Raw genomic sequence first — 27735 nt, 5'->3', positions numbered from 1 at the left:
ATATCAAATGCACACAATCGTGATTCCTGGATTGCTTTCCAGACTACTTCTTGAAAATGATGTTATTCTGTGTATTGGATGAAACTACAGTGTTGGAAAAAGCAGTATCTGCAGTCATAATGTTTCAGCATTGACAAAATTAGTGAATCAAATATTTACCAAAGAAAAAACGGGTAAGCTTCAACGTGAAAAAATATCCACTAGGAAAAGCTGGTGAAAGTTAATTTAGAAAAATATATGTAATGAAACAAAAACAGAATATTATACATACATACATATATAAAAACTGAAGACCACAATAAGTATGCCGAACTTTGGAAAAGTAAAGATTGAAAAAGCTGAACCCTACTCTTATTTTGTATGCATATTTTCGTACTGATCCCTACTGTAAGTATTTTTACTCTTGTACATTTGCGAATTCAGTGTGTGTTCCAATGTTTTCAGTATTTCTCTACGCTCGTCAAGCCTAAGCTGTTTCCACGCCACACTGTCATGTGGGGCATAATAGGGTTTTCTCAAGCCGCAGCATGCAGCTTTTAAACCCTTACTTCCGCTCTCATTCTGTAACAGAGATTATTATTATTATTATTATTAACAACATGCAGTGTCTTGCTACTGCAGTGCCTTTTTATTTGAGGCTCAAGCTGGTTGTTTAACGAAAAGAACATACCAGAGCAAATATTCACAAGATGAGCCATGTGTCTGCTGCATCCTAATGGAAAGAAGGTATTCACCCTGCGAGACCCATAGGCAATGTACACGTTCCATAAGTGTTTGGATTTAAAGTGTATGTAAACAACTGGTCAGCAGTTGAGATAAGTAAGATACATTTAGAGTGTTTATGGGAAAAAAGCTGGGAAAAGATTGATATGACCAGATCTGTTGCAGGCATAGGTAGTGGTACAAGGTAGGTATAGAAGTTTTGAGGAAGAGGAAAAAGATTAAGGAGATGTATACAATAATGCTAGAATGAAAAGCACGTATAGCATACCTGATTAACTCAAGCAAGCTAGGTACAATAATGCTAGAATGAAAAGCATGTATAGCATACCTGATTAACTCAAGCAGGCTAGGTGACTGTCACCGCCTCGTTTTAAAGGCGATGCCAATAAATCATCATCATCATCACATATACTCCGCAAAGTCGCCTTGCATTATATATATTTGGAAGCATGCCTTGAATATAGCAACAAGTCATTTCCCTCCACTCAGTTTTGACCTTCAAAACATGGCAAGCTTGGCCGCTGTGTGAATAGCTCTGCGAGGAACCGCAAGCCACTGGCATCAGCAGGAGCAAAGCAAACAACTCATTTATCACACAGCAATTGGCAACAGACTTCACATGCTAATTTTTCACACAAAGGGGCCTTAAACTACCCTTTGATCTTTAAGAGTAAACACATTTTGTAGACAGAGCATGAAGTTGCTAATGTCTCGGTCAAGTTTTGTAGTCATACAAAGTGCATGGAGTTAGAAAGTGACAGTGTAATGATAGCTCCCCTTTTCAAAACGAGGGTTCCTCCTTACCATATTTTTTTTAACTGCCAGCAGGTGGGTAGTTGACCTCGTATGGCTGCAGCTCATTACTATTACCCCTGCTCAGGTTTCATACAAAGGCATTTCAGGCACATTTACGTCTTCACACAAAAAGATGCAGAAACTCAGCTGACTGAACAAAACAAATAATCAACCCAATAGGTTTATTTTCATACAAAGATTGCAATTTTCCAGCTCCACATTTAAGCAAGAACTGACACGATACATCTTAACCGCTTTGAAACATGGAAGACAAACTAGGGGTCTACAGCATGTCACTAATACATGTGGAGAGCTGCAGAACAGCATTATGAAAATGAAATTTGTTTAATGTACACATATGTACACTTTTGTAAAGACTAGACCTATAAGCTCGGTCATTGGAAGATTCCTAGAAGCCATGTCAACATTTCATGACAGGACAGCACCTATTCACACTATTGTTAGTACAAGAGTACCATAATATTTGCGCTAGTACAGCTCCAACCACAAATACAATGCTATGCTGTCCTAGATAATGGGTTTTTTATACAACCTATACCTTTGAAGTGAGTTAACACAGACATCAATCTAGAATGTGTTAACCTGTATGTCCTTTTTTTTTTCATACACTACATTTCAGTCTAGTAAACTGCCATAACCACCCTCGCTGTGCTGTTTCTTGTATCCAGCACTAGTCGAGAAAACAATGGGGAACTGATCTACTGAATCATGTAGGCATGCTTTTGAACAAAGCTTTTGTAGTTGCATACAAAATCAAAAGTTCTTCTGCACTTGCGCCAATGCGCACATAACAATATCAAGTTGCACCAAGCACTCATTACTACTACATTCTCATCAATGTAATTTTCAAAACAGATTCTGTCTCCAGGTGACAAAACCCAACACAGCCAGAGCAAGGTCATTTAATCCATGGCCAACAGAAACAATGCATGCTATAAACACTTTGCAGCAAGCAGTTTGCACATTGGAAATCAGACGGCGACACCAGTTGCATGCACACCTCCTTCCATTGTCGGCCTTGTGCAGGGCTAAAATGTGTGGCAAGGGCAACTGGATGTGCAGTTTACCATCCGCTGTGTCTGTGTGTGTGTGTGTGTGTGTGTGGGGGGGGGGGGGGGGGGGGGGGGGCATTTGATAAGGAAATATAATGAGTTGAAGAAAAAGCTATGCTTGCTGTAATTGCATTGTAGAAAAAGGAGAATAAATATATACAGGCAGGCACTGTGAGAGAAAAGAAGTTGTAACGAGGAGTAGCCGAGTCTCGGTCTAGTTTTCTCTGTAAGCCCACCAACATGCATTGATGGCCTTACCAAAGCACAGAGCTCATGTCTGAGCAAAGGCCATCGTCATTTGCTGCATAAAGATGGCTGCTTACTATAAATAGATAAGTTCATCCAGCAGTGAAGGGCCAGGATTTTGTAGTAATCCCGTTTTCCTTCGCGTTTGCGAGCAGTCAAGTGAAGCTCTACCCGGTGTGGAGCGTCTCTTGACTACCCACTAACGCGAAAAGCGCCGAAAGGCATTAGCATCAAAAAAGGCGACGCAACAAAATCGTAGCCAAGGATTGCAGACCTACAGAGAAATGACCAATTTTGGCTTCTGTATCACTATGCATCGTGAAAATGACATCTCTATGTACAGTAGTATTATGCATGGTACGCAGCTGAGCACTACTCTTGCATCGCTTTCCATGACTTTTGCACTATTTCTACACAGTTATGCGCATATGGTCAGTGCAATATTATTACATATAGGAAATTTCTTTCCACCTTAAACACATTGCAATTGAAGAAACATTAGGGCGGCAATACTGTATCGATGGTATGGCTTATCCATGGCAGCGAGTAGTTCAACTGTTACACCTCGCCTTTCTGTACTGACCAAGAATACTCTTAAACCCACAATAGTTGCATTATTTGAAGACAGGTGCAACTGCCTAGAAATAGAGATAGAGGGTGTAATGCATTTTACTAACTATAAAGGAATGAAGCGCCTAAGGCTAGCTCCAGTAGATTCCAAAGCATGCTGCTTTCCTATTTAAACCTTGCTTAGCTCCCACTCCAACAGTCAATGAAGGATACGTGCTGATCAAGTGTAGTTTACTTGATATAGCTGTGATGATGGCATCCAACAGCTGTCACTTGCTGATGTGCTCCAAGCTATATATCCATAGCATATGGCATATAAAGAGTTCTGAAATGAGTTTTGCAACTTTCTGCATGGTTAGCCATAGTATCAATACCAAGTAGATAAGAAGACGTAAGCATGCTCTGCCAAGCAGACCGAGGCAAATCGTGTATGTCAACAGATCATGAAATGTCTCCGAAAGGTAAAAAACACATGCAGTGCAGCTGAGTTTTCATATCCAGGCAAGCCCAGAGTTGTTGAGTTTTATATTCATTGGTAAAAAGCCCTTTATCGGTGAAGAAACTAATTCATCATGCACAGCATACACCTTGCAATTAATATCACTTGATAAAAAATGCTGAGATGGTGCCTCGGAATTGTTAACTGCATGTTCTGTACATTATTAGATTGACATACAGTTGGTCGAAGGGTCATCTATTTAGTAGTGCTTTTGAAAAGTATTACTCTTCCTCTGCCGTACAGCAGCTCCGTGACCAGCCTTTCCAAGTACAAGGCCACTTATGTTAGCATGCCCATGTGATCAAATGTGGCTGCGTCTATGCTGCAGTGCTGCAAAGCGTCTATAGAATTGCTAATTATTACTTAAAGGCCAGCTGCAACAAAAATTTTCCACAGTACCATGTTTCTAACAGTGGTTGAAATTTGAAATATGGAAATTCAAAACTGAGAAGTTCCCAAAAATCAAGGCTCAAGTAAAGAAATAGGAAAGGGGAGGGGGAAGGGGGCAACTACTGTTGCTCTACATACTTGTTATATTTTGCTCATTATAATGATAATAAATTTGAAGCAGTGAAACACATTCTGTAGGCATGTGAATGCATTTCTTCACATCACAGTGATGCTATCACTGCTCGAACTTTTGCTGGCAACACCAGCTCCCCTAGCAGGGAAATAAAACTTTTGCAGCGGTGCAAGTTGCTCCATCTGTCTCAACTGGGGAGCCATGTTCTGCTGCAGTGTTCCAGTGTTCACATTATATCCACCTCATGCTGCACAACACTGAATACATAACAAATAGTAAAATATAAGCATTACACAAATGCTAGGTTGAACAAGAGACAAAGGTCAGACATAAAGCATAGCACAGTGAGTTCTACACAGTGTTCCTTTTCTTTTCTTGTGTGTTGGTTTATGCTTTGCAATTTTAAATATGCAGTACAATCTCGCCTGACGGCATGCATCGTCAAACGAGTTCCACAATGTAATATGGCTAGTCAATGCAATTTGTGAGAGCGCAACATGTAAAAGGACACTGCAAAGCTGAGCTCCAGTACAGATTTATCGAAATTGTTTGCAAAACATCATCAAAGCCTTCACTTCAGAAGTATTTGCTTTGCTCTACTAAGAAACAAACAAACAAAGAAATAAAAAATGCAACAATGGTAAAATTAAAAATTAACAAAAAGGCATCCATGATATGCTATACTAGTTCCTTTCTGGTAGAGTGCTAGCTTAAAAGTCCACATTCCAGCAATGACTCAAGCCTACTGGACAGCTCAGTTGCACATGACAGACAGTTATAGCTGAGTGCTGCTTACGGTCTGCTCTGTTCACTTTTCACACACTTGGGCACTGCAGATAACTGCACTGATATCGAATTTTTCATGAAGGCATCTCCCAGAAAAGCTAGCAACGTGCTGTCAGCTTGGCTGCAAAATGACGAAGCCAAGTGGACGTACTACCACGCTCTCCTCAACTGTTTCGGCAGCGGAATGAGGGCAGTGTTCTTCTACCTTACACTGCTGGCATGAGCATTGTACGCACATGCACTGGCATTCCCCCTGAACAGTTGTGGCAAGCTAAATGCTCAGCTAAACCTCTCTAATACACGTAAACACGAGCTGGCATGCAGTACACTCTACCATGAAAAGTAGCCTCTAGCATTTGTTAAAAAATTCTATCGCTGGCTATCTGAAATAAGCAACATTTAATAGTAAACAAAAAAGAGCAAAAAAATAAACTAGCATTATTCTGATGAAACCCACGCAATGCTCTATTTAAAAATCTTTTTCATTGTTACTGCGGAGTAGGGCTTTTCCTTTCATGCATACTACACCACGTGATATAGAGCAGCATCACAGTACAGTGCACCATTTTCCAAGCAACTGTTCAAACAATTAGCATACTAGACCTTCTGCTAGTTTGTATAGTAAAAAAGAATTGCTCATCTAGCAAATAAAAACAGAAATTGTTGGTCTGGCTGAACCAGAGGCTCGTTTGAATTATCATGCAAAAAATTGGCAATAGCATCCTCATTCAAAAAATCTGTAGACAAGTAAAAACAATGGGCTGCCTGACAGCTTAAGAGGAAAAAAAATCTGCTTCACAGTACTCAGGGTCAAAGCCCACCATTCCAGTTCTACCACAAAACAAAAATGTGTTAAAATGCAGCCTCATAGTACTCATAAAGCACACCATCACAACCTAATCACAGACTGAACTGAGCTCATGGCACAACTGTGAGGCCTGCAGTACAGAAGCTGCACATGGCGTCAACAGATACTGTTTGCATGAGCATCAAGCTTCTAATGATGATGATGCAGATGTGAAAGTTGAGTTTCCGCACTCTGGGCCTGTTTCAGTTCACATGCAGCAGTTCCAGGGTATAGGAGCCTTTGAAACAGCATTATCTGCTTCCTGTGAAGTGCACAGCACTGATCTTGAGGCCTGCAGCATCGTCGTCCATATCAGCTCCCTGTGACGAAAATCCCTCCCCACTCAGGTAAGCCATACTTCCATCTTCCTGTTGTTGTACTGTCAAATAAAACTGGTCTTGTTCAGAAGGTGTTGCCAGAAGTGATGATCCACTGTCATCTCCTGCTGTGGATGAGGGAACCTGGACCCATTGCACATGCACATTGAACAATAAGTGCTCAAGAATACACACTAGTGCTGAACTTTAATTAAAGGTGACTGCACATGTAACAAAGGTAAAAACACAGAAACTGAACTGAACTCCAATGGGAAGTCTTACCCCAGGCATACTTGACTTGGAATGCTTTTACAGACAGGGAGGCAGTGGCAAAAAGGAGTAGCAACTAAGTTACCATATAAAGCAGGGCTCTTTTTTTAGCATATTCCAGATTGCAAGACTTCTTCTGCCAATCAAGTCAGTCCCTCTGTTAGTCAACACGTGGCCCACATACTGTATTTATTCGTGTATGGCCTATCGCCTGTGCAGCAGCTGCAATTTGTACTCGCGCAAATATGATGCCATTCTATCATTTCTCTCCAAGTGCCGCTGCTACATCTCTCCCTGTGAGAACCGCCTGCTAGGCGACAACTAACAATAATAAAAAACAAAATGATGGCACTGCAGCCTTCACCTGACAGTGGCACTGAGGCTTAAAACGCAAGCAGTGCCTCTTTTTCAGCGATTCAAGCTTAAATATTATTTTCAGTGCAAGTGCTGCTGCTTCATTCAATATTTCTGCATGCTTTACATTACATATGTGAGATTAAAACATAACATGAAAGTCTAAGCTGATGAGGTTCAACTAATATCAATAGCTGAGTTATTCTGCCTTTCTAAAGGAAGCATACTGCGAGTTTGTGTCCTCTTCTGTGGATTTGGTAGAAGGCAGCCATCTGGGCCAGAGCCCTTGCCACAAGATCATTTACCCACTGGAACCATGTTAGAAACGTTTGATTTCCATGAACAAGCAAGATAGCACAAGCGACGGCTGATCTTTGTTTATGAACACCTTTTCAGTCAGCATCCCTTCTATAATTGATCAAATGGACGATGCGAGCTATAACTTCACAGGCAAATTGATCTGGTTAGTTGTTATGAAACCATGGCTTTGTGTTTCATTGTTCCTATATCCCCGTTAATTCTGCGCTACTTGCCACTACTCGAGAGTCACAATTCCATGAAAACACGAGGAAGCTAGTGCCTATTGTTAAAACCATTCTTTTTTTTTCATGGACATCAAGGGTGCCCCTTCATAGCCATAAGGACAGTGGACTGTTAAACTTAAGCACCAATTCCAAGGGTAATGAAGGAAACTTCTGAGCACTTTTGCTTATGTGTGCCGATGACTAGAGTAGTGAAGTCTGCAAAGGGGCCCTGAACCACCCCTCGGGCTTGGTGAAAAAACCCAGTCCGCGAACAGCACATGCTGCTGTGAACATCTCAGCCAAATTTTGGAGTCATGCGCTGCGTGTGGATCTCGTAAGCAGAGCGCGAAGTTGCCTTTCTTTCAAAGACTCTCTTTTCAACAGAAGTCTGCTTCTTGCTCTTTTCTGGATGCTTTATTTCATAATATAGCAGATTCCCATACACGGCTGCCATTGGCCAATAGCTGACATCAATCAAAAAGGGTGTTTGGATCGGAGCGCTTCTTCCTACTGTTACTATGTAATTTATTGGTGCAGTTTATTAAACAGTCTAGAGTAAGCGGAAATCTGCTTTCGAATTTCGATAATAATTATGTACTTCCGGAAGAAGCTGACTATCGTCTGCTCACGCTCGGCCGCAGCCATCCGCATAAGCATAAAACTTTGGCCACCCTGTTTATCAGTGTCGTAGCCACCTGGTCTCGCTAATTAAGACTAGTTTTGAATAGTCAACAAGCCTCAAACAAGGAGAAATTTAAGATCAGCCCACATGCACACTTGCCAGCGTGAGCTCACTCCTGGCTGCTTCTGGTCAGATGCCTTCACATACTTCACTTCGTAATTAGCTATTGATAGTGCTTCAAAATGCGCAAGTTGGATGTGGCGACTATCCGTTGGTCAAGCTGGTGCAGGACAAAGCCAGTTCATAGCACAGCCAGACAGGATGTAGCACAGCCAGACAGGAGCATATGAGTGCGAGCACGCACTCAAGCCCTGTGGTGCACAAAGCAAACACTGAAATTGCATGTAGCTGCAGTCTGCTATGTAACATAGATACTGCGGCTGTCACGGTGTGTCGTGACAAATTCGCTGGCTGAGTACACTGCGGCTTGCTGAGGACAACTGCATTTGGCCATCATAGACGCCAAAATTGGGAACACTAGCGCCTACGTGAACATCCAAAATCAAACTTGAACTGCGCGCAATGGTGTTGTTCAGTAGGTGGAGCATTGTAGGCACACCCCACTCCGCTGAAGCATTTGCAGTGCAAATCATTGAAGGAGCGGAAGCATCACAAACGGTATGTGTGATTGTGATTAACTCCGCTTCTGCTAAATGCATTGGAGAACTTCTTGTGGCAAAGTATTTCTGACACAGTCTAATTTAACTTCAAGCGCATTTCTCGACTTCGATAAAAAAGTGGTCCAGGGCCCCTTTAATGACCATCTTAAGAGCTGTCCTAGCAATGCCTTTATCTGAGTCCAACAATACAAAACCAGTACTTGCAGCTGGGCTTGTTAATGCCTATTCAGTAAATATAAAGGAGCGCAACCTGGGAGATGGACAACGAAAGAGGCGCTCGTACCATCCTCTTTCTTTGTCCGTGTTTCACGTTGCGCTCTTCTATATTTACTAAATACAGAACCAAACCGTATAAATTTCTGCTAACCTCATTAGGGAACACCTTGCCTCAAAGGTCAATGATGCATGCTGTTTTTTGGTATTGGTGAACAAAACAACCACTATTTTGGATCACACAACTGACTATTTGTGTTAGATATCTAAATAAGGAACAGAAAGCACTGAGGTACTTTCTCTAGGTTTTGTTCCCGCACAGGTCAAAAGTGGCAGGGGCTCTTGCAGAAAAAAATTTTTAAAGCGTATTTTTTTTTTTAATATACTGAATCAACAAGGAGAACCCTTCTTGTCGAAGATGTGATGATGTCAGCTCAAGCCAGTGGAATGAACGGAGTACAAGCTGCTGTCTGCAAAAAATGCACATCCATGCTCTACATGCACTGCACCAGTCAGTTGCTCAACTTACTGCTTTTCACTACCTGCTCTGTTGAGGATTATAAAAACTAGCACTTTGGAACAGGAGAAACAGAAGAACAGCCATCTTTTTCAGAAAATCCGGTATGCACCCAGACACTTTGAAAGACATTATCGACTTGATATGCCTGCAGCCAAAAAGTAATTTGCTCCTCGGTTTGTGCGAAATGTACTAAGTAGAGAGGCACGATGCTCTCCGGTTTTACGGATTTTTTTTTTGGAGTCGTCATTGCTGCACTAAGAAAGTCAAAGGGAATCTGGAGGGTTAAAGGGACACTAAAGGTAAATATTAAGTCAAGCTAAAGTGATGGATTAGTGCTCTAGAACCTCTAAGGCGTCAATATTATCACGAACAGAGCCTTAATAACCAAGAAATTGAGGTAAATTCAGGACATGATTAGAGACTCCCCCGAGACATTCAAGTACTTGCCCGGTGACGAAAGCACTCCTCAGTTAAATTATGTCACTAATACTCAACCACTGGTTGCACAAAACATCATTGCATTGTATTATAATATGAAATAAAATGCAACTTGTGCAGTTCTATTTCCTTTTTAGAAAAAATAACTGCTTGAAATTACTCTTGACAACGACACAGGCATTCGAAAGGTTCTTTTTCGCTCGACTCCGAGGCTGCCCATGCTTTCGCATTTCAGTAATCATCGCATAGTGCTGCGCTGGTTTTGCTGGCTCGCGAAACTTGCACAAACTCCAAGTAACAGAGAATTCAACTTCAATGTGATGTAGCAGGATTCCCGAATGGTCTATGCCACTTGACCAAAAAGCAGATGCAGCTCCAGATGCAGATCCACCACTCCGACTTGACTCAGTACCCCCGTCTGTCGGGCGCCATTTTACTCACCGACAGCAGCAAAGGGTGGTGATAGCGTATGCAACGTCACCACTCCTCCGGTTGGGTGGCGAAGATCTGAATGTCTTAAAAGGTATTCGCACCCTTCAGATGCAATATTCTCGTAAACTAAGTCTTTCCTTGGCACGAAACAAGCGTTGCGAGGTTTCTGGCATGGTATTTAAACAGTCCACGTTGACTTAGTATTTGCCTTTAGTGTCCCTTTAAACTCAAGTAAACAACTTATTGCATATGCTGCTATCACCAACATTTCATGTAAACTTGCACATCACTGTGCATAAGGCATCAGTGCAGCAATGAACGACATTGATATGGTCCAGGAGGCAATATAAAAAACTGCTCTGAAGTCCACCACTACAATGCTGCTGAAGTCAAGCATCTGGACAGAAAACTTCATGTAGTAATTTCGAATTGATGAGTTGGCACTTGCAAACGGCACAAACCAAACACTGTGGCTTTTAACCCTCAAAATTACTACTGAAAAAGTAAAACACTTTATTTAAAATACAATAATTTTAATCAAAATATTGCATTATTCAAAGTTTTTCATGGTCTCGACCGCAGTTGCACCGGACTTCGCTTAGTACAAAGTGTGACACAATAGGAAAGTAGCAGGAAATACAGATATGACCACACAGTACAGTATGATGATGATGATGATATGTGGTGTTTTATGGCGCAAGGGCCAGTCATGGCCAAAGAGCGCCAAGCAATGTTTTAATGTAGTCAGTGATGCAAATAACGACCAATGGCATCGTGGTTGGCTATAACAATGTAACCTGGCTGTATAGGGGCCTAAAACAGTGGTAAAATAAATTTGTATCTATTAAAATTGTCACAATGACTTTTCAGATGTTCTATGAATTTAAAATATATGCTCTGATGCAATGAGGTAATAAAATATATAAATGCCAATAGCACTATTGCCTCAATGAGGCCCTTAAATGCAAGGGCCTGTAGGTGCATGCTCTACCAAATGCTACTATTGCAGCAACAGCCTCTGGTAAGATGCTGTGCTACGAATCTCTTCGGCCTATAACTTGCAATGAATTAACATCTTGCAGAAAGTTAAAATCTGATTTTCTGCGAAAAAATGGGTCAGCGCCAAGCAACATTGCGAATGAAAAGGAATATTCTGTCGGTAGGCTAGAGGGAAGTGTTTTTTCCTTTCAGCTTCCATTTCTCTGCACTCCAGCAAGACATGGAGGACGGTTAGTATCTTGCCACATCTACAGCATATGGCAGGTTCACTACCGGTCAAGAGATAAGAGTGCGTGCCATACGTATGACCTATACTAAAGTGGGAGAAAAAGACCTCGATTCGCCGTATTTTTGTTATCGGTGGCAAATTTCCTAATTGTGGCTCAATCAAATGGAGTTTATTGGGGGATTCGGTGTCCCACTTCTGTTGCCAATTCCTTCCAAGTTTTTTGCGCAAAAATGGCTTTAAGTCTGAGGCAGGGATACCTACGCAACAGTTACCATCTTTCGTTGCAATGGATGAGGGCAATTCCATCTGCAAGCATGTTGCTCTTAATGCCTCTGTGCCCAGGTACCCAACATACTATGACGTGCTGATTAGATGTATATGCTGTGCACAGGAACGAATATAGCTCATTGAATACAGGATTGTTGCGTTTCTGGAGTGACATTAGAGATTTTATGACACTAAGAGAGTCTGTGAATATAATAGATTTTGAAATTTTGTTTCTTTGGTATGTTTAACAGCTGTCAGTACAGCATATGCCTCAGCAGTGAATATGCTTGTTTCCAAGTGCAGGACGTTAGATTCTGAAAATGATGGGCTGACGGCTGCATACGAAACACCGGCATGCGACTTTGAGGCATCTGTGTAAAATTCTTGGCAAGAGTACTTCTAGAAAGTGCATTTGTCAAGAGTTCTAGAAAGTGCATTTCAATGTGTACCTGGGGAGCGTTCTTAGTTATTTCAGCGAACAAAGAATCACACTCAACGAGCTGCCATTGCCACGGCGGACATAGCATGACAGGAGTCATTAGAGGATTTTCAAAAAGTGGAACGTCCATTTCTTGACTCAGTTTCCGTACATGAGTGAGAAGGGTTCTCTAACTGCCGGTCGATTATTAAATAAAGTTGCAGATGTCATGTTGTTTACACTTGGGTAAGAGGGACGTTCGCAGCTTGCATTTACCTTCAGAAAGTGCATGAAACTTGAGTACGACCTCTGAAAATGAAGCGCCCACTCATTAGTTTCAACGTAGACTCTCCACAGCACTTGTCCTGAAGGCACCGGTCGCCAGGCGCATACCTTTGTGATGGACAGGATCCAGCATCTTCAATGCACTAGGGCTAGCCGATTGATAAACTATTGCCCCATAATCTAAGCGTGTTCGAATGAGGCTCTTGTAAAGGTTCATGATGCATTTCTTATCACTACCCCATGTTGTGTGTGACAAAATTTTAAGAATGTTCATGGTTTTTAGGCATTTGTTTCTGAGGTACTTCAGGTGTGAAATAAAGGTTAATTTCGTGTCTAAAATTACGCCTAAAAATTTGTGTTCTGTGCTCACAGGTATGTGCTGCCCCTTAAGTTCAACTTCAGGATTTGCTACGAGACCTCTTTTTTGTGTGAAAAGAAGACAGGTGCTCTTGCTTACACTGAGCGTAAAGCCATTTTAATTGGCCCACTTAGAGACACCTTCTTTAGACAAAGCTGTACTTGTCACTCACGGATAGCGAGATTACATGACTTAAATCCAATTTGAACGTCATCAACATATACTGAATAAAATATACTATGCGGTATTGATGAGCGCAAGGAATTCATTTTCATGATAAAAAGTGTGCAGCTAAGCATGTCACCCTGCGGTGCCCCTGTTTCCTGTAGAAATGGTCTCGAGAGAACATTACCAATTCTGACACGGAATGTGCGATCTGATAAATAGCCTTCGATGACATTAAGCATTTTTCCGCGGATGCCCATTTCCGATAAGTCACGTAGAATTCCATATTGCCACGTGGTATCGTAAGCCTTTTCCATGTCTAAGAACACAGAAAGAAAGAACTGTTTGTGTATGAAAGCGTCGCGAATATATGGTTCAATGCGAACGAGGTGGTCTGTCGTCGATCGGCCTTCCCTAAAACCACACTGGTATGGGTCAAAGAGCTTGTTTGATTCAAGGAAGTGTAAAAGCCTGTGATTCATCATTTTTTTAAAGAGTTTACATAAACAACTTGTGGGTGCCATGGGCCGGTAGCTTGCCACAGAGGACGCATCTTTACCTTGTTTCAAGATAGGGACTACAATCGCCTCTTTCCATGCCAATGGAATTTCTCCTGTTTCCCAGATAATGTTGAAAATAGACAACAGAGCCATCTGCGTGTCAGGGTGAAGATGTTTTACCGTTATGTACGATTCTGTCAGCTCCTGGTGCCAATTTTGCGCAGCTGTTCAAGGAAGCTCTGAACTTGGCAATGCTAAAAGGATGGTTGTACGGTTCAGTGCCTTACTTTCAGCTATCTGTTTATGTTTCAGGAATGACTGTGAGTAGTTCGCAGAGCTAGAAACTTGCTCTAAGTGTTGTCCCAGAGTGTTCACCTGGTCTTGAAGGCTGTAGCCTTGATCATCAACCAAACGCATATTGTAGGTTTGTTGACTAATTTTCTTAGCCTGTTCCAGACTTTTGCTTCTTGCGTGTAGGAATTTATGCTTGCGACGTATTTTCCCCAGCTTTCTCTTTTAGCGATATGACGGGTTCATCTTCCTTTGGATTTCACGTGCTTAAAGTTGATGAGGTTTTCTGACGTTGGAGACTGACCTAGTAAACGCCAGGCTTTGTTTTGCTCCTTACGCGCATTCTTGCAATGATCATTCCACCACGGCACGTGCCTTTCTTTTTGTAGTTCACTTCGTTTGTGGAATGCACTCTATTGCAGCGTCAATTATAAAAGCGGTAAAATAAGCAATAGCATCGTTCACACTAAAATATTTAAAAGTGTTTCGCTGCATCTGGGTGATTTGCTAAATTTTTTGCAATATGCACATGCAACTTTCCATTGAGGGAGGTGTGGGAGGAATTCATTTTGTTCTAAAGTTTTGAGGCAGATAGGAAAATGATCACTCCCATATGGGTTTTTAACCACCTCCCATTCTAGGCATGGTACAAGTGTGGCAGAGCAGATAGCTAAATCTATCGCAGAGTATGTGCCATGTGCTGTGCTATAGAATGTCGGCTCTTTTTTATTTAATAAGCATGCACCTTAAGAAACAAGAAAATATTCTATTAGGTGGCCTCTGATATCGCATCAAGAGTCTCCCAGGAGAGTATGGTGCGCGTTGAAATCCCCAACGAGTACGTAGTGCTCAGGCAGCTCATCGATTAGACTAAGAAATTCTGTTCTTTGGAGTCGATAGTGGGGTGGTATGCATACAGAAGAGATTGTGACGAGTTTTCCTAACAGTAAGGCTCAAACCGCAACTGCCTCAAGAGGCGTTCAGAGTTCCAAGGCCTGACATGCTACACGCTTATCAACTATAATCGCGACACCACCGGACGAAGCGAAAGCATCGTCACGGTCTTTGCGGAAAATGTTAAGTTGTGGTACAAAGCCTGTCTGTGTAAGTTTTAAATGGGTCTCTTGGACACACAGCACCTTTGGATTATATTTATGCAGGAGTTCCTTGACATCATAGAAGTTATGTAGGAGTCCCCCGACATTGTATTCTAATATTTGTGTCTCCATAGTAAGGAGAGTGTGTATGCTGTGTGTTTAGAGAGGAAAGTTGATTTAGATTACAGGGCCTTTTCCGCGCCCCGTATTGCAGAGTTTGTCTTTCTTGCTGCAGACCTGAGACTGACGGCGGTCCTTCGGCGCTTACTGCGCCATCTGGCTTGGAGTAGTGTCCATTGCCTCTTGAGAGGCACTGGATGTCCACTTTTGCGAGCGGTGCGTTTGTCGTCAAGGCCCTCACCTGCACAGATGAAACCTTCGTGCCTACTAACCCTGAGGTCGATGGGCCCTCTTTCAGTGACGGCGAAGCAGCGCTGGCTGCTATCGCTGAGGGGGCTGGTGGCACAACCACGGCCGCACTCTTTGTGGGACGGGCAGATGCCGGAGTCTGCTGCAGCGTTGCCCCCTTATGCGCCGCACCAACATAGCCTACGGTATGAATGAATGAAGCACATTTCTGCGCTTCTTGAAATTATTTGTTCTCTTTAACTTACAGTGTAATAATATCCTTTTCTTTTTTCCACGTCGGACATGATCGGGAATATGTGGAGTGATCACCGTCGGAGTTCCCACAGTGAGGCATGCCAGTGCAGTTGTCGGAAGCGTGCTCTTGACCACATTTTGCGCAAGTGAGATGGCCTCGGCAGCTTTGTGAGCCATGGCAAAACCTTTGACATTTGAAACATCTACGTGGATTTGGAATGTATGGTCTTACTCATGTTTTTGTGTATCCTGTATCGAGAGATTCTGGCAGTAGACTTGTAGCAAAGGTAAGAATGAGATGTTTTGTAGGAATTTCTTTGTTGTCACGATTGATCGTCATTCTTTGCACTTTGACAACATCCTGTTCCTTCCATCCTTCGAGTAGTTCTTCTTCACTCAGATTCAAAAGATCAGCATCTGATACCACACCTCTGGATGTGTTCATAGAGCGATGTGGTGTCACTGTGATTTCGACACCACCAAAAACTGGAAAATTTGGAATCTTTTCATGTTGGAGCTGGTCACGTACTTCAAGCAGTAGTACGCCGCTAGCCATTTTAATGATTTTGTATCCAGGACATAGCATTTCGGCGAGAACTTTTGCAATGGTGAATGGTGAAAGGGTTCTTACTGTTTATCGGGGCACTGACTATGTATGACGGGAAGCGTGGGAAGGATTCCTTGCATTGGGCAAAAAATTGAAAAGTTGCTTCGGTGCACCCTCTTTTTGAAAGAGGGCGATCAGGAAGTCAGGGAAAGGTGCTTAAAGCCATCAATAACTTATTATATTTTGGCAGCTATGCCAGCCACTCACCACCGAGCCCAACAAGGGGACGTTGCGAGACCCGAAGCAAACGCAGACGCCAGCTGTGCATAGGTACTATAACCTAATATAATAGATCCAAGGTTGGATGAACTACACCAGGTTAACCCTTGTTGCCTGGAGAATTGCAAGTAAATGAAGTGGGAAGACAGGCGAGGTGGAAAGTGAGAGAAAAAGACTGGAAAAGGTAACTACCTATTACGGTGACACGCGACGCACGGTTAGACGCGCACGGTTACACGCGAGAGGATCTAACCCTCATGTGCTCGGGTACATGGTGTCACAACACGCCAAACGACACAGTGCAGCATACGCAGTGACCGTTTGTGCTTTTTTATATCATCCTGGAGAGGCAGAGGGTGCTGCAATGGTGACTCCACCACACAGTGGCAGCGCTAAAGACCTAACTGTATCAAGTATGGATAACCAACAAGTGAGGCAGCTGTTAACAGGTGTCAGCAGAATTTTGCCACTATCATCTATGGCTTTGTTTCTATATGGGTTTAATAAGCTCCCATGCTGTTGGAGTGTACATCCTGCATCACTATCAGTGATAATAAACAAGAAGAAAGGGGGTTAACAGAGGGGCCCGATTTTTATTAGTCATATCATAAGAAGCCAGCAAACACGGACACCAAGGACAACATAGGGGAAATTACTTGTGCTTAATAGATTAAATAAAGAAACGATAAATTAATGGAAATGAAAGTGGATGAAAAAACAACTTGCTGCAGGTGGGGAACGATCCCACAACCTTCGCATTTCGCGTGCGATGCTCTACCAATTGAGCTACCATGGTGCTGTTTCCCCATAGACTTTCTTAGGTATTTATGTTTCCTAGTAGAACCCTAGGAGTGTTAGCCAGTGCCACCACTTGCAGACCTTGGTGGCGGATGTGGAACATCCTTTCTGCTGCAGGCATCACGAGAATGTGATCTTTTTGGGTGAAGGCAACTGGTCAATAAACCCACACATGCTACCTGAAGGCGTTAATGTTGCCGGATTCGTGGGTTGTGGGAACGTCCTGGTTGGGGACCGGCCTTTGTTAAGAGCAAGTTTACAAGCATCTGTGTTCAATTTAGGCAGTTTGTGCAACTCTGGAGCAGATAGTGGGCACAGTATGGTTCTGTATGACTGTCTTCTTGATGCCTGTTACAAATGCAGTGACATTAAACACATAAAAGCTGGACCATTTTCCTGAGGCTTGCCACTCCTCACAACATAAAATGTGATTTTGCATTCCTTCAGTATCAGCTGCAAGACACTCGCACCCTTACCGGCACCCACACAGAGAGAAAGATAGAAACCAGAACACCTCCTTTGTTGGTCATGCTCACACGTGTCCCCCTCCTTTCTGCATTCCATGAGCTGTGCCGTTCTACCTCTTCCCCTCTTCCCCCATTTTTTATGTGTGTGAGCGCAATAAATGCATGCTTGTTTTTAATGCATTCTCCCCCAACAGGAATTTGGCTGCCTTCCTTTTTTTGTTCATAAATGTACATACAGATGCTTACCAGGCTTATGTATTCTCTCCAATTTTACAGATAATACTTTGAACTTATTCCGAGTTCTCATATTGTCCAGCTTGAAAATTTTAGCCATAGGCATTGCCCACAAACGAAAATGTATAATTTGAATACAGATGGCTGTAAATTCACTCTTGATAAACAATGATCCAGGACAGAAATGTTGAACGGAACATTTGTATTTGTATGTGCACCTGCACTTCTAAAGACTTATTAAACACCTGCTCCAAAGAAGGATTAGTTCGTTTATATATATAACATAGATGAAAAGTAGCATGCCTCCAATAATGGCAATCAGAAGTAGGATGAAACCTGCAGAGTTTATCGACATGGATTTAAAATTTCTAAACATTTAGTGTCCATCGTCGTCTATTTCGGATAGCTTTTCACTGCTGTCTATGAAACAGAATATGTCACCACCCTCCCTGCAGTTCACTGCGTTTGATATTCTGCATTTCTCAACTCTATTTATTAGAATTGCAAATAATTTTGTGGCCAATGCCTAGATTAACCACTACTCCAATTCGTCCAATGACGCATGTAGGACTGTTGCAGCTTGCTTAGCATGTACGATCTTCTGAATAAAACATTTGTGAATAAAGAGGCCCTGAACCACATTTTATCTAAGGGAAGAAATGCATCTTAAGTTAAAATATGCTGTTTCAGAAATACTTTACCGCAAAAAGTATTTCGATGCGTTCAGCAGAACTGGAGCTATTGGCAATCAAACATGGCCTTCGTGGGGCATGCCCACAACGCTCCGCCCTTCTAAATGTCACAGTGGCATGCAGTTCAAATTTTCTTTTTGAATGTGAATGTAGACATGGCCACTACTTCCGATTTTGGTGCTTATGACGCACCAAACGTAAGCCAAACACGGTTGTCCTCAGCGAGTCTCAGTGCACTTAGCCAGTGAACTCATAGCAGCACCCCGCAGCGGCTACGAGTATCTATGCTGCGTAGCATACCGCTAGCTACATGCAAATGTAGTGTGTATGTACAGTATTCGCTTTGTGCATGACAGGGCTTGAGTGTGTGCTCGCGCTCATATGCTACAATCTGACCATGTTACATGGTGCCGCCCAGCTTCCTCCTTTACCAGCTTTACCAGCTTGACCAACAGACAGTAGCCACATCCAAGTTGCACATTTTTGAAGCGCTATCAGTTAGTCTGCCAAGGCCAGGAGTTAGTATGCCAGGAGTGGCCTGGAGTGAGCATACGCTGGCAAGCATGCGTGTGGTCTGACCTTACGTTTCGCATGGTTCGAGGCTAGTTGAGCGCTCAAAATTAGTCGATATTAGCGAGACTTGCCAGCTACCACACTGACAGCAGGGTGGCCAAAGATTAAATGCTATGCCGGCGGCTGTGGCTGAGCGTGAGCAGACAATAGTCAGCTTCTTCCGCAAGTACTTAACTATAATAGAAATTTGAAAGCATATTTTCACTTAGTTCAGCCTGTTTATTGAACGTCATCAATTAATATAGACAGTAACATCAGGAAGCGCACCGATCCAAACATCGTTCTTGATTGACGTGCTATTGACCAATAGCAGCTGTGTATGGGAATCTGCTTTATTATGAAATAAACCATCAAGAAGAGAATGAGGAGCAGGCTTCTGTTGAAAAGAGAGCATTCGAGAGAAAGGTGACTTCATGCTTTGCTTGCGAGCTCCACGCGCCGCATACGACAGCAAACTTGGCTGAGATGTTCACAGCGGCCTATGCTATTGGCGGAATATGCTTTTTCCCCAAGCCCAAGAGGTGGCTCAGGATCCCTTTAAAGCATGAAAGCATCATGTTGTCATCGTCATCCTAATGAAAACTTGTCTTGCTCCCTTTTTCACCTCAACATCTGCTTAAAACTGGTGTTTTCGATGCATTCACTGTTCCATAGGATCGCCAAGATAGACACTGCTGCTATTAGAGTGATGGCTGGGGTTACCATTAGGGCCAGCAGGCACATGCACGCTGACCAGTGAGGTTCAAATTATTTGGTGAGGGCCAATTTCATGATCGAAACAAGAAACATTTTGACCCATAAAAATGCATGGGTGCTAGCTGGGACCTTTGGTTCGGATCAAATTAGCTGAAAAAACTAATTAACTGGAATCGAATTAACCGAAGTCTATTCTACCCTATAGACTCGTGTGGGTGCCGCACCCCCAACATGGCAGCCCAAAATTTGGGAAAAAAGAAAAAAGTCCAATGGAGAAGCAATTGCAGTTGGTGGCCCGATGCCATGTGCACGCATCAGCAAATTTTCGTTCACCGCATACTTCCGCGTGCCGCTACTAGGTGGTGAGAGCTGTGCCTTGACCTCTGATGCAATGGTATGTCCAGCGATCCGGGTGCGCACAAATTGCCGGCTACGGCAGCACCACTTTGAACAAAAGGTTTTGGTCCCGTGTAAAGGTCACACCTTGTCAGAATTGAGAAAAAACAAGTGTGGCCCTTACACAAGTTTATACGGTATAGTTATGTTTGCCAACTACATTACAATGGACAACTTGGCAACTGACTCACTGGGGATCAGGGGCGTAGCCAGGGGTGGGGGGGCTTATGGGGCTTCAACCCCCCCCCCCCCCCCCCCCAAAATTTTTTTGTGCTGTCATGCGCCGCCGACCAAAACAACTCCGGGCGCTGGAAATCATGCTAGATTTTGTCTAGAATGTCCTTTTCACGCTTGAAAAGACATTTTAGCGCGACCATTGCGAAAACGGGCTGGGTTTCGCGGCATTGCCCATGCATCGGGAGTCACATATCATAATGCAAGGAGCCCCACCGAACACAAAGGTTCAAGGGCCTTTTGATGGCGAGCGGGCTCGTCGCAGCATCTCGCGGAGGCCGCAGAATCTACGGAGCGCTTCGATTTCAATTCTGAAACTTTATGGGTATAAAGTTCTGATAACCTTTAGATGTGAAAGTTGCATTGACATTTACAAAGTCGTGCTTTAGATTTTCAATTCTGGAACTTTGTGGGTTTGATGCTGTTATAAACATTTGACGCCAAAGCTGCATTGGCTTTTCTAAAGTCGTACATCGGACCATACAAACGGACACGCCAAATCAACACACTGTCACACAAATTCACAAAGCACGTAGCGAGGTCCGATGAGACGAAGCGTTGTGGTGGTTCATTTGTGCCGTCATGTCACAGAAAAGAATATCAACATTTTTTCCCCCTGCGCCAAAGCATCATGTTAAGACACTAAAGCCAGCAAAAGTAACTAAGTTCTTATTTATTTTTCTACTTGGACCTTTATTCACGAGGACACATTGAGCCTCTTTTTCTTCTCTCTCTTTTTTTTTTTTTGTTCCCGTTACCCGCGAGCTGCCGATCCAGCCAGAGCTCATGCGTTTTTCTCATGCTGCATCGACCACTGTGCAGCGCACTTCGATGGCGCATTCGTTTCTCTCTGGCCGACTGGATTTTGCCCTGGCAGAGTATTGGACGCTTTCTGGCTAGCAGACGAGAAAAAGAAGCAATGTATAGTCACTCGCCGCCAGCACTGCGGGGGCTACACAGATAGCAACGCGTTCGCTTGAGCGCAACCTTGCATAGTCGCTCGCCGCCAGCACTGCGGGGACTCGACGGATTGCAAAGTGTTCGCTTGAGCGCAACCTCTCCGAAAAATTTTGTCTCACCGTTGTAGGATACCGAGCAGTATGCGTATAGTTCTTTGTGAACCAAGCGTCTCATGTTTTCTTTGATATTCCTTCGGTAGCCACACTAGGTCCTCAAATTAGGCACTCGATTGTGGCCAACACGCTTTCATGAAAGTGAGCCAACTCACCCCGTGCAATAATGGTTCGGCTCATCATTTGCGGGGCATGCACATAGCACATAGGCATCTCATTTACAAAAGTGACATGCAGGGGTGAGGATAAATGTTATTTAATGCTCTCATACACTGGGTTGAACATGGTTGTGTGACATAATGGACACTCCAAAAGTTGAACAGCGCGGTGTGGTGTGGTTTTTGACAGATGACGATGTTTCCCAAAAAGAAATTAGTCGCCGTATGGCTGCCGTGTGCATTGTACATTGCACTTCATTGGCCACTGTGAAGTGTTGGAGCAAACGGTTCAAAGAAGGACGTGAAAGTTGCAATGACGATCCATGGCCAGGCCAAAGCCACCATGCAATCACCCCCAATACAATTGCAAAGGCTGATTAGACAAGAACAGAAGATAAGCATCGATGAATTGACAGGGCGTGTGAACATAAGTCACGACTCGGGTCACACCATAATTCATGAACATCTCGGTTATCGGCTCTTGTGTGCGCAATGGATGCCCAAGATTTTGAACCATTGCCAGAAGACGGGGAAGTTTGGTGCTGCCTTGACTCATCTAATCCAGTATCCGATGAGGGTGACGACCTTTTGTCTGCAAATGTGACCGGGGACGAATCATGATGCCGCTACTACTAGCCTGAAATACTACGGCAAAGCTTACACTGGAAACATTTGAATTCACCACCCCCAAGGAAAGCAAAGGCGGTCATTTCTGCCGGAAAGTTGTTGACTTTCTTTCGATTGTCAGGGGCCATTATTGATCGAATTTCCTAAACCTGGAGAGACTATCAATTGTTTCCGATATTGTGAAACGTCGGATCAGCTATGAGTCGCAATCAACAACAAACGACGTGAAAATTTGAGCAATGGGATCATCTTGCTCCCCGACATTGCCTGACCCCACGTTGCTGATGTGGTTAATACAAAACTGGCAAAGTTCAAGTAGGAAACACTTCAACATCTGCCATACAGTCCAGACCTGTTGCCTTGGGACTTCCACATTTGGGAGCATTTGAGAAAAATTGCTCAAGGGAACCAGATTAGTGTCGGACGATGACGTGAAATAGACAATTACAGATCTTTTGAAGCAACCCAAGGAGTTTTACGAGATGGGAATTACGTGACTCGTTAGTCAGTGGGACAACTGCCGAAATGCTCATGGAGACTATTTTAAATAAAGTACCCCGTTGGTCATATATTCGCATTGGCTCACTTTCATTTGACTCGCCCTCACACATTTTGCAGAACTCCTGCTTTGTATATGTGCTCTCTGTTTAGACTATAATTTCGGTGCAATTACTGGAAATACACGACCGGTGACAGCTGTTCCTACGCAATACATTCTAACAAAGGACAGTGTCATTGAGATTTTCCCCTGGTCATTGCATATGTACAAAAATGTAAACAAGGTTCTTCAATGACAGAGAAAGAGAGAGATGCAAATCAGAGAAAGGCAAGGAGGCTAACAAAGTTTTATTGAAATATTTGTCCTCAACTTGTTCATTTCATTGCCTTTACATTTTTCATATCAGAAGCATGCACTGCTATGCTGTTTTCAAAGTGACATAGTTCTAAAGTTTGTGTGGCTTAGTTCTAAAGTTCGTGCGGCTTAGTTCTGAAGTTCGTGCTTTACTTATTAAATATACAGAAAACAGGGAAGCATTGATATCAGTTATTTCGGGCACAATTTTGAGACATAGGAGTATATCCTTTTACGAAAAAGTACATATTTCACTTGTCTTGGCAGTGCATATCGTTCAAGAATTCGTTTGCAGCATCTTTGGCAATGGTAACGCAGTTAATATTAATGTTTAATGTATTTGATCACTCGACTATTTCTATATGGAAGAGGCTGAGCTACAAAGTGAGCCCACCCCCACCCCCCGAACGAAATTTCTGGCTATGCCACTGCTGGCGATGAAGTAGGAAAAATATTTGAGAATAAAAAGCATGTCTATTTGAATAAAGATGAACAGGCCTCAATGTTCTATAAAAATTTTGTACAAGTTCTCCCAACACGTTTTGAGACATGTTTCACTAGATGATGAAGCAGTTTTCATGCAGATTTTATGCAAAATATGAACAGAAATAACACATTCGTTGACTAAAGTAAAGCATGCTGATGCTCAAAAGACTTGCATATTGTTTTCTTGGTTGATTTGATAATTTGACGTTTGGAAAATTGGAAAAATTAGGATATTTCTTCCTATTCTGTGAAATCCAAATTATAGAGGTTTTTCTATTCTGTGCAAGCATTGATGAAATATATATCCATGTAGGTCAAGTTGCTTTCATTCATTATTTTTTTAGTAGCTGCAGCAAGGCCCAACGATAGAAAACTAAGAAATCTCATTGTTTGTACGGTGGTGGAACTACAGTATCTACGTTGGTGGGAGACAATGGCACTGCTCCAATATAGAAGACCAGCATGATGACATGCTGTGGGAAGGAACATCACAGCATCATTATGCCACCATGGCTTTCAGCTTACTAAGAGTGACAATAAGAAAAGTCTGCCACAGTTAACATGTGTTTGTGAATAATTAGTTATACAAGCACCACTCAAAAAATGTTGGCTGGAAAAAAAATTCACGAAGCAATTCCCTTGAATACAATCGGGCATTTCATAATAGGCTTCACAGGCCATCTTATTGACTAAAATTAGGATTTCATAGTAGCATATAGCATAAATCGCACCCTGACATAGTCCACCGAGATGAGGCACGAATTCCACTGCTTAACCACTGAACATAAACCTGCACAGCAGACAGACACAACTGACTGAATGTCTAGTGTATCTCAGTCCTTAAATGTGAATTGTGCACTTCATGAACTCCACAACACTTCAATATATATATATATATTTTATACCTGTATAGTGATTGTCTGTGTGCCATCACCAGTTGAGTATGTAGTTACACCAGGAGGCAGGTTGGCAGATCCCCCTTCCTGCTGTAGGGCACTTAAACAGCTATAGATGAGTTGAGCTGCATTTAAGTTGCCTGGTAGAATACCTTCCAGCTGCTGCAGGGTGCCTGCAGACCAACAAATATTAATAGCTGAGGTGCATGAACAGAACAGATCACTTCACTTCACTGAACCTGGCACAATCCAAATCAATTTTACTGTTGAATTTAGTGTATGTCCAAAAATACATTAAAACCTCGTTATAACAAAGTTGAAGGGGGGGTCATAATTACTTCATTATAACCATTAGTTCGGCATAGCCACTATCCATTTCTATTCACAATTAGCAAGCAGGAGAGGATGTACTCACCACCAAATCTCACAGCAGCCCGCCACGTGAAAGAGAAAACAGCCGTCGCACGGGAGAGGGGGGGGGAGGCGGCAAGCGAAAAGAAGACAGTAAGGAACTGCTACTTTATTCTCGCCAAACGGCTCATCACTGATCGATCAACAGCACACCAGCTGGCGGCTCACTTCGCAGAAAAAATGTCCTTCATCTTCTTCAGGTGAATGATGGATTTTTCAGCTGAAGCCGCTATTTCGAGTCTGTCCTCGCCGTCATCGTGAGCGCCAAAGAAGCAGCACAGTAGGTCTGCCATATCCAGCGCTTGTGCGGGCGTCGGTACGTTGGGTTCGCCAATATTAGGCTCCGGGGTGTCGTCGACACGTTCGTCGCTGTTGTCATTAGGCATCCCCGTCACCGCGTGCACAATTTCTGCCTCCGTTAGCTCTTCCGTTGTCACCGCGTCAGCATCGACACTGATGTACATGCAGAAGGTGGCGCAGTCGGGCACAACGCCGATGTCAAGGAGAGCGTCCCCTGATGCTAGGGCTTGGTCGCCCGCAGCACCCTCATTGGTGGCAGCACCAAGATCTTCGCTGCAACCGCCGCTGCTGACGCCAAATGAGGCATGCCGGAAGCAATAGGCGATTGTGTTTGCCGGTACAGCCATCCAAGCAGCCTGTAGCATCTTGATCACCATGTACAAGTCGACAGTGGATTCGCGCTTCATGCTCATATTGAGCAGAATCTGGTCGATTACATGCTTGCGGTAGCCCAACTTAGTTCATGATAACTACTTGGTCGAGGGGTTGCATAAATGCAGTGCAGTTTGGCGCCAAAAAGCATAGCTCGATGTTTTTGAGCACAGCGGCAGTGTAGGGGGCCGCGCAGTTGTCTAGTTTGAGGCATATATTTCGGTTCAGCTTGCCCAGCCGTTCGTCCCACTCTCGCAGCCATTGTGCGAAAATTTCTCTAGTCATCCAAGCCTTACGGTTGGACACATAACTCACTTGGAGCTTTCGTTTGCCTTTGAAGCATCATGGTGACGCACTTTTGCCAACAACAAGGGCCAGCACTTTTTCCGACCCACCCATGTTGGCACAAAGCAACACGGTTACGCAGACCTTGCTCTGCTTACCGCCCTGGCAGCGTTTACCTTTGAGGGCCAAGGTTTTTTGTGGCAGCATCTGGTTGAACAGGGCTGTCTCATCCATGTTGAACAAATCCTTGGCACTGTATTTTTCTAGCAGCTGTCTTACGTTTGTCTCCACCCACGCCACTGCAGCTTCGCGGTCGACAGACTGCGTTTCCCCGCTGACAGCCCTGCCAACGATGTCGTGCCGCTCCTTGAAACGCTGCAGCCAGCCTACACTCTCCAGAAAATAATCGTGCCCCATGATGCACACGATGTCCCTCGCTTTGTACCACAACAGTGCCCCACTCACAGGAGTGCCGCTTGCTCTTGCGTCCAAAAACCACTTGAAGACCGCCTTCTCTACAGCTTCGCAAGCGGTGGCTCGCAGCTTCTTTCTGTCACCTTTTACGCCCATGCGACAGCACTGGTGACAGCTTCTTTGCGGCTCAAAATCGCCAGTGATTTCGACGCTATGTCGAAAACACCGGCCACTTCTTTCCTTCTTCACGCTGGACTCGATGGCTTTCAGCATAGCCACCTTCTGCTCAATTGATAGTTTTATGCTTCCGTTTGCCGTCGTCCATCTCCTTTCTGGCGGCGGGAACTTGCACGAACGAACCGTTAGAAACACTGATATTGTTGATGCGCACGGAGGCAACGACAAGCAACAACAAAACCGCAGTCGGCGCTGCCCCACGCAGGCAGTGGAAGAGCGGAAGAGTCCACCAGTTCCATGGGAAAGGGGAGGCCGGAAAACGCGAACGTCGCGCGCTATAAGACGTTGACCTGAGAGGTACCAAAATTATAAGTAAATGCTCGTTGTCGGGGGGGGGGGGGGGGGGGATGCCAACGATTACGTTACTTCCTAAAGCAAAATTTGAGCGCAGCTCTTCAGCTGTTTCGGATTTTCTATACACTGAGGCAAATAATTCGAGCAAGACATGTATGTACAGTTACACCTTTTTATTCTTCACTTCTTCAAGAAACACTCCACTCCTGGTTCTTAGATTGTCATGAAGGTAGCTTTGTGGTCGGAGAAATAGATGGATATATGCTAGACTTGCTGCACCAATGCCTGGTTCGGCGTAGCGCACCTCTGGATTATGGCGGCGACGGCGCTGGGCCTCTGCTCGGGCAGCTCGTTTAGCAGCAGCGGCAGACGAAGGACTTCCACCGGTTGCCTCACTCACGGCTCAGAAAGAACTGGCTGAGAATAAACTACTTATATAGGGAGACAGATTATACTATAAGCCATCTGTGGGCCTCGAACAATCCGTCTGGTGCGGAACATTTTGTATCAGCCACAGCAAACGGAGGAGAGGAGGGGGGAAGGGGTAGACACAGTGGTGAATGGCGGCTATGCGTTTCGGCTTGGGCAGCAGCACATCATCGAGAGCAGCTGCCATTGAGCTGGCGCTGTGATTGCCTCCGCACATGGGTGGCATTTGACGAGCGGAGAGAGCAAGGCTCGCGCCGTGCGCGAGAGATGGCGCCAGGAGTGCGCGCAGCTAGAGCAGCGCGCTGGCCCTCGCTACAGAGCTGGTTATGGCGAGGCACAA

General features: G+C 43.8%; 1 protein-coding gene across 4 annotated transcripts in view; it reads right to left on the bottom strand.

The window, feature by feature from the left end:
* Positions 1 to 1670: 1670 nt before the first annotated feature.
* The window catches only part of LOC126544833 (uncharacterized), a 133099-nt gene continuing 107034 nt past the window's right edge, over positions 1671 to 27735 (bottom strand). For 2 of the 4 annotated variants that reach the window (XM_050192327.3, XM_055062141.2), the window contains 2 exons: positions 24663 to 24826; positions 1671 to 6523 (listed from right to left, as the gene is read on the bottom strand). In XM_050192327.3, the coding sequence (XP_050048284.1) occupies positions 6314 to 6523; positions 24663 to 24826 (374 nt within the window). In that variant the 3' untranslated portion in view covers positions 1671 to 6313. Of the gene's footprint in view, positions 6524 to 21216; positions 21457 to 24662; positions 24827 to 27735 lie in introns of those variants that run through there. The other 2 variants (XM_055062143.2, XM_055062142.2) reach the window with 2 other exon arrangements.

The sequence above is a fragment of the Dermacentor andersoni genome, chromosome 1, assembly GCF_023375885.2.
Source record: "Dermacentor andersoni chromosome 1, qqDerAnde1_hic_scaffold, whole genome shotgun sequence".
NCBI classification, from domain to species: Eukaryota; Metazoa; Arthropoda; class Arachnida; order Ixodida; family Ixodidae; genus Dermacentor; species Dermacentor andersoni.
Note: the sequence above shows the minus strand (reverse complement) of the source record. Positions and strands in the feature narration are given on the sequence as shown.